Source organism: Adiantum capillus-veneris, chromosome 10 (genome assembly GCF_014529385.1).
Source record: "Adiantum capillus-veneris isolate H3 chromosome 10, ASM1452938v2, whole genome shotgun sequence".
NCBI lineage: Eukaryota > Viridiplantae > Streptophyta > Polypodiopsida > Polypodiales > Pteridaceae > Adiantum > Adiantum capillus-veneris.
The window spans coordinates 25,291,356-25,297,243 of NC_140940.1; the positions used below are offsets into that span (position 1 = coordinate 25,291,356).

General features: G+C 41.4%; 1 protein-coding gene across 1 annotated transcript; it reads left to right on the forward strand.

Annotated features, from left to right (window-relative positions):
* The first annotated feature begins 4,207 nt into the window (after positions 1-4,207).
* On the forward strand, positions 4,208-4,969 carry LOC147448566 (uncharacterized). Its single transcript, XM_086522413.1, has one exon. The coding sequence runs from the start codon at positions 4,208-4,210 to the stop codon at positions 4,967-4,969; it is 762 nt and encodes a 253-aa protein (XP_086378539.1).
* The last annotated feature ends 919 nt before the right edge of the window (positions 4,970-5,888 follow it).

Below are 5,888 nucleotides of genomic sequence, written 5' to 3' on the forward strand. Positions count from 1 at the left end.
TAAGGGTCACCTAGTGCAAGTTATGGTGAGAAGCCATGGAGTGGCATGCTGCATTGAAAAGTGAGTCATGTTAGCTCATTAAATGTATCAAGAAAAGGAAAGCAAAAGGTTGATGATACCCAAAAGCTGCCAATTTGAGTGTAGGCCATGATGACAATGACAACATTGGTTTTGAGCGGAATTCAAATGAGGAGTTTGACATAGCCTACGTGGAGGCTCTGGGTGCAAGAAGGATGCAAGTGGGGAATAAAGCACTTGGAAGCTATCATGGACCACATAGATTTGAGAGAGTAAGAAATCCTATGTAGAGATTGACTTATGATAGTTATGTGGCTTGTAATTGTGCATATACGGCAAAGTTTATAGAGGAAGCAGAATCCATTTTGTTTTAAGGATGCTATTAAGGATGAAAAATGGTAGAAAGCTATGGATAAGGAGATGGAACATGGAAGTAGGTAGCAAGGATGGGAGATTGTAGAAAGCTATGGATGAGGAGATGGATACCCTTGATGCAAATGGAATATGGAAGTTGGTGCCATTGCTAGAGGACAATTGGATGTAAGCGGGCCTACACAATAAAGCATAATTTTGATAGCATTGTGAGTAAGTACAAAGCAATGCTTGTGGCTAAGGGTTATGCATAGACATATATGGCATTGACTATGAGGAGATATTCAACCCTATAGCCAAGATGGATACCATCATGTGTTTATTATAGTGGCTATAAGTTTAGGATAGGTGTTGAAACAAATGGATGTAAAGAATTATTTCTTGAATGAAGACTTGGAGGAAGTCATGTATATGATGCAGCCACAAGGATATGTGAGCATGAGTTTACGTGACCTTGTATCCAGGTTAAAGAAAGCATTATATGAGTTGATACAAGCACCTAGAGCTTGGTATGAGAGGATTGTGGCATTCTCATCTCTTTGGGCTTTTGGATGTCTGAGGCAAATCATTCTTTGTAGGTGCAAAAGAATGATGTAGGGATTGCGATTATTTGCATTCATGTGGATGATTGGATTGTTAGTGGTGATGATGTGGCTAAATTAGACATGGTAAAATCTCTACTTATGTAAGAGTTTGAGATGAGAGATCTGGGACATTGGAATTACTTTGGTCATTGAAATTATTCTCACATAGGAGAGTGTATGGCTATCACAAAGGCAATATGCTTTGGACATGTTGACAAAGTATGGTATGATTGATTGTAAGCCTATTATAACTGCCTTAAATCAAAATTTGAAATTCAAAATTGATGCACATCAAGTAATTGAGAATTCTACCATGTACAAGAAGATTATGGGTAGCTTCATCTACTCGACTATCTCACATCCACACTTAGAGTTACACAATTGGACTGGTGAGTTGGTTTATGCAGTCTCATAGAAAGCCACACGTAGATGTAGTGAGGTGCACATTGTGCTATGTGAGTGCTACTTTGGATCATGCACTCTTTTATAGGACTGATGTAAAGTTACAACTCTATGGTTACACATATGCAGATTGGGTTGGCAACACATATGATTGCATGTTTACCAATAGATTCATGTTTTCACTTGGGAGTGTTGCTATCACATGGAGTAGTAAGAAGAAATCTAAGATTTCTCTATCAACTATGGAGGTAAAGTATAGAGGGACTATGATTGTAGCATGTGAGGTAGCATGGCTACTGTTGCTACTTCAGGACTTTGGAGTGGAGACACAGAGGTTGATTGTCATCTATTGTGACAACCTCAATAACATATAGCCAGCTTGAGACCTACTGTTTCATGTGAGGACAAAGCACGTTGAGGTGCATTACCACTTCATCAAAGAGAGGATCTTATCAGGTTTCATTGACCTTAATTATGTGAAGATGAATGTAGATATGTTCACAAAGGCCCTTGGAGAAGAGAATCTATAGTAGTTTTGAGTGATGCTTGGAGTATGAGAGATGATTTTATGCTTGAGGGGGAGTGTTGAGATGTCAAGGTCAACATGTACTACTCCTAGATGACTGTCTCCGATAGTCATCATCACTAGTTTCCCCTCATGTTGTATTACTTTCTTTTATGCATAGAAGACTTCTTATCATGTAGTAGTGAAGGAGAAGGAGAAGACAAACTTTTAGCCTCCATCTCTGAGTGTGCGTGCGCTTGCAAGAGCTCAAGCTCTCACCTTCTCTATCTCTTAACAAGCAATCTTGGTTAGATACATCCTTAATCTTAACGACATAATATCTTGGTTATAATGACTTATAAGGCCTAATTTTGCAAATAAGAAGTACGCGGATTGGCAATTGGTTATTTTAAGGTGTACTTTGAGTATGGATTTTTTGTGGGCATATCAAGTGCCTTACAAAACTGCTCTAAACTCAACACCATTCAATCTAGTTTTTTGATTGGATGCAATACATCCTACGGAGTTTCTAATTCCAACAATCTAGGCAGCCAAAACACTTAAAAGGGATGGCCATGAACTATTACCCAAAATAGATGAGCTTGAGCAGCTGAACGAACAATGACTATCGATCATTTCTCACTTATACATGTTGAAATGAAACCAGAAATAGTTATTTGATTCCAAGGTGTTGACCAAGGATTCAAGAAAGGAGATCTCATTCTAGTCTACTCTTTGAAATACCACATTCCAAAGTTTAAGAAGAAAGGAAATGGATCATTTGTAATTGAGTATTTATCTTCTAGTGAGGCAGTACAACTTACCACTTTAGATGGGGAGATAATGGCCAATTGGATTAATGGGGTCCGCTTAAAAAATTATCACTTGTCAGTAGCTAACAACATCTTAAGCAGGTTTCACATAGCCAAAGAATGGAAGCTCAAGAAGCAATAAGTGCTTGAACAAGTTCAAGAAGAAGCACAACTTCAAACTCTCATGCACAAAGAGTTAATGCGACCAAATCCATTACCAATGGAAATTATTAGCTTGCTTGATTCCATACAAGATGGGGTTGATGTCAGCATTCAAGTTGGCTCTTCAACAGGTCATGACACTTGTCAATACAAGGGCCATGGTAAATGTTATGAACTACACCACGTGTTTCAAGATGACCATTGAAGAGATGAAATCATACTAATGGAGTCTACGTACAACCATTCACTCTCTCTTCTACATGATGGGCAAAGTTTATTTTGATGTTACAGTTCAAGACATCCCATGTAGACATGGCAAAGCGTAGATTGATGTTACAATTTAAGATATCCCATGTAGACATAGCAAAATCATGCCTATTTCTATAGCCTATTTTAAGCAAGTTGGTTTGGACACTTGAAGCACTCTATAGCATCCTCTAAGTGAGCTTTATCTACTTCTATGTTAAAAACTTGATTTAGATGTGTTAATCATGCAATACAAGCAAAAAAACATAGACATCCATACTCAAAATTACACAATATTGCAAGAAAATGGAAGAGATTTACTTGCAAACGTGTAGCTATGTTCAAAATTGCAATGCTACACCATAGCAAGAGAGAGAGAGAGAGGAATGAAAGAAGCAAGAAGGAAGACACAATGATGGCAACTGATGCATGCTTTTCACCATGGATGTTCATCTGTACATAACTAGGAACCATGTCAGGAAAGAAGTAAAATAAAGAAAAGGGCAGGGACATCAGCCATAACGGGGAAGCTTTTGGTCATTTTTTTCACCAAGAGAATTTTTTTTGAGAAGGGATCTGAGTGTAGGCTTCTAGACAAATCGAGAAGTTCTTGGTAAAAAAACTTGATGAAGCATTATTTTTGGGATGCACTTGACGATTCACGAGCTCGCCTCCCGTCTGCAGTACAGCAAGCTCGCCTCCCGTCTACAATACAACAAGCTCCGCTCTCACACTCTGCGAGGACCTGCGGGTCTCTCTCTCTCTCTCTCTCTCTCTCTCTCTCTCTCTCTCTCTCTCTCTCTCTCTCTCTCTCTCTCTCTCTCTCTCTCTCTCTCTCTCTCTCTCTCTCTCTCTCTCTCTCTCTCTCTCTCTCTCTCTCTCTCTCTCTCTCTGCAGCATTGCCGTTGCCGCGTCGACTGTCTGCACCATTGCCGCGTCGACTGTCTGCACCATTGCCGCGTCGACTGGCATCACAGGGGTAGTCTTTTGCGAGGGAAGCTTTGCCTGCCATCGATTCGATTTTTCAACATTGACTGGCTCTGCTGGCCTCAAAAGCCTCGAGCTCTAACATCAACCAGAGTCACACCACAAGAAGCCACAATCACATGAGCATGGCTACTAGGGCTTCGTCCCGCAACAAACTTACCTTCGCCGGGGTTGTGGCAATGCCCCCAAAGCTAGACAGCACTATCCACCTCCAAAATGAAGTTGAAAGGTTCCGCAAGGAGAACGACGAGCTGAAACAGAGAATTGTTGCCATTGAGCTTCGGCTCACCACATTGGAGAAAGACAAGAAAGAAGAGATCGAGCAGATGGAAGCCAAGCTCAAGAAAACGAAGGTAGATGTAGAAACCACCCTCACAAAGGCGGTCAAGAATCACGTGCAAGAGGTCATCTCTAACAAAGTTGAAGCCCGTGTGGCTTCTATGCTACGCGAACGACAAAGGCAAGATGACATCGCCCTCAATGTCCGCATCGGCGGGCTTCCAAGCGGCTGGAAAGGGGAGGGGGACATCGAATTTGGTAAGGCACTTCCTCTAATTCAAGCGGCACTCCCCATGATACAATGGGATGAAGAGGCAATCACCGTAGTTACACACGAGTATCGAACCAACCATGCCATCCTCACTCTCAAGACTAAATCGGATCGAATCAGACTCCTTCAACAATCAAGGCTTCTCCAAGACACTAAATTTTGGTTTGCGAAAGATCTTACACCCGCTCAACTCAAACAAAAAAAAGTAGAACTTCAAAAGGTACGCGAAGCACGTGCAGCAGGAAAATGGGCAGTGTACCGAGGAGGTAAAGCCATCATCCAGGAGTTTCGAACCTCTAAACCAGCCTCCCTCCCACTTGCTCCCTCTTAGGTTTTTTCTTGTTCTCTTTTCTTGTTTATCCCCCGTTGGACCCTCAGTCCTTAACTGAGATGTATATGACAACCCTATCCATTGTAATGTTTTGTTCTTTTTTGGTCCCATAGGTCATATATGACCTCCGTGGACGATAATATAATCTATCTATCTATCTCTGTGTGTCTCTCTCTCTCTCTCCTCCCTTCTCTCTCTTGTTGTGTCCGCGAGGATAAGCCCTCCCTCTCTTTTATTTCACCCACATGCCACACACACACACATGTATACATAGAGAGAAGAGATTATCTCTCTAATTCTCTCTCTCTCTCTCTCTCAAAAATTAGCATTAGAGCTTCTTCTTCTTCTTTTCTCTCTCTCTCTCTCTCTCTCTCTCTCTCTCTCTCTCTCTCTCTCTCTCTCTCTCTCTCTCTCTCTAACTCTCACAACACATACACACATACCCTTCTCTCTCTCTCTCTCTCTCTCTCTCTCTCTCTCTCTCTCTAACTCTCACAACACATACACACATACCCTTCTCTCTCTCTCTCTCTCTCTCTCTCTCTCTCTCTCTCTCTCTCTCTCTCTCTCTCTTTCTCTCTAGGAGGAAAAGTAGCAAGTTAACTCTCTTTCTCTCACCTCTCATTCACAGCCTACACATACATACACCTATATCGCATACATGCACACTCTTCAACAAAGAATAACGGCAACCATGATGGTGAAAATGACAAAAGCAACAACATCAATGACATTGACCCAAGGCGGTGATAACGAAGATGAAGATGGTGTTAGCACATAGGTTTTTCCGGCACATGATGGCTTTGCAATGCCTACGATAAAAAACACCACTGTATATCACGAGCTCCAACCTTGGCATGACCTTGCCTAACTCTCTCAACAATAACCATTTGGAGTAAATCAATTTCTCCCTGTCTTT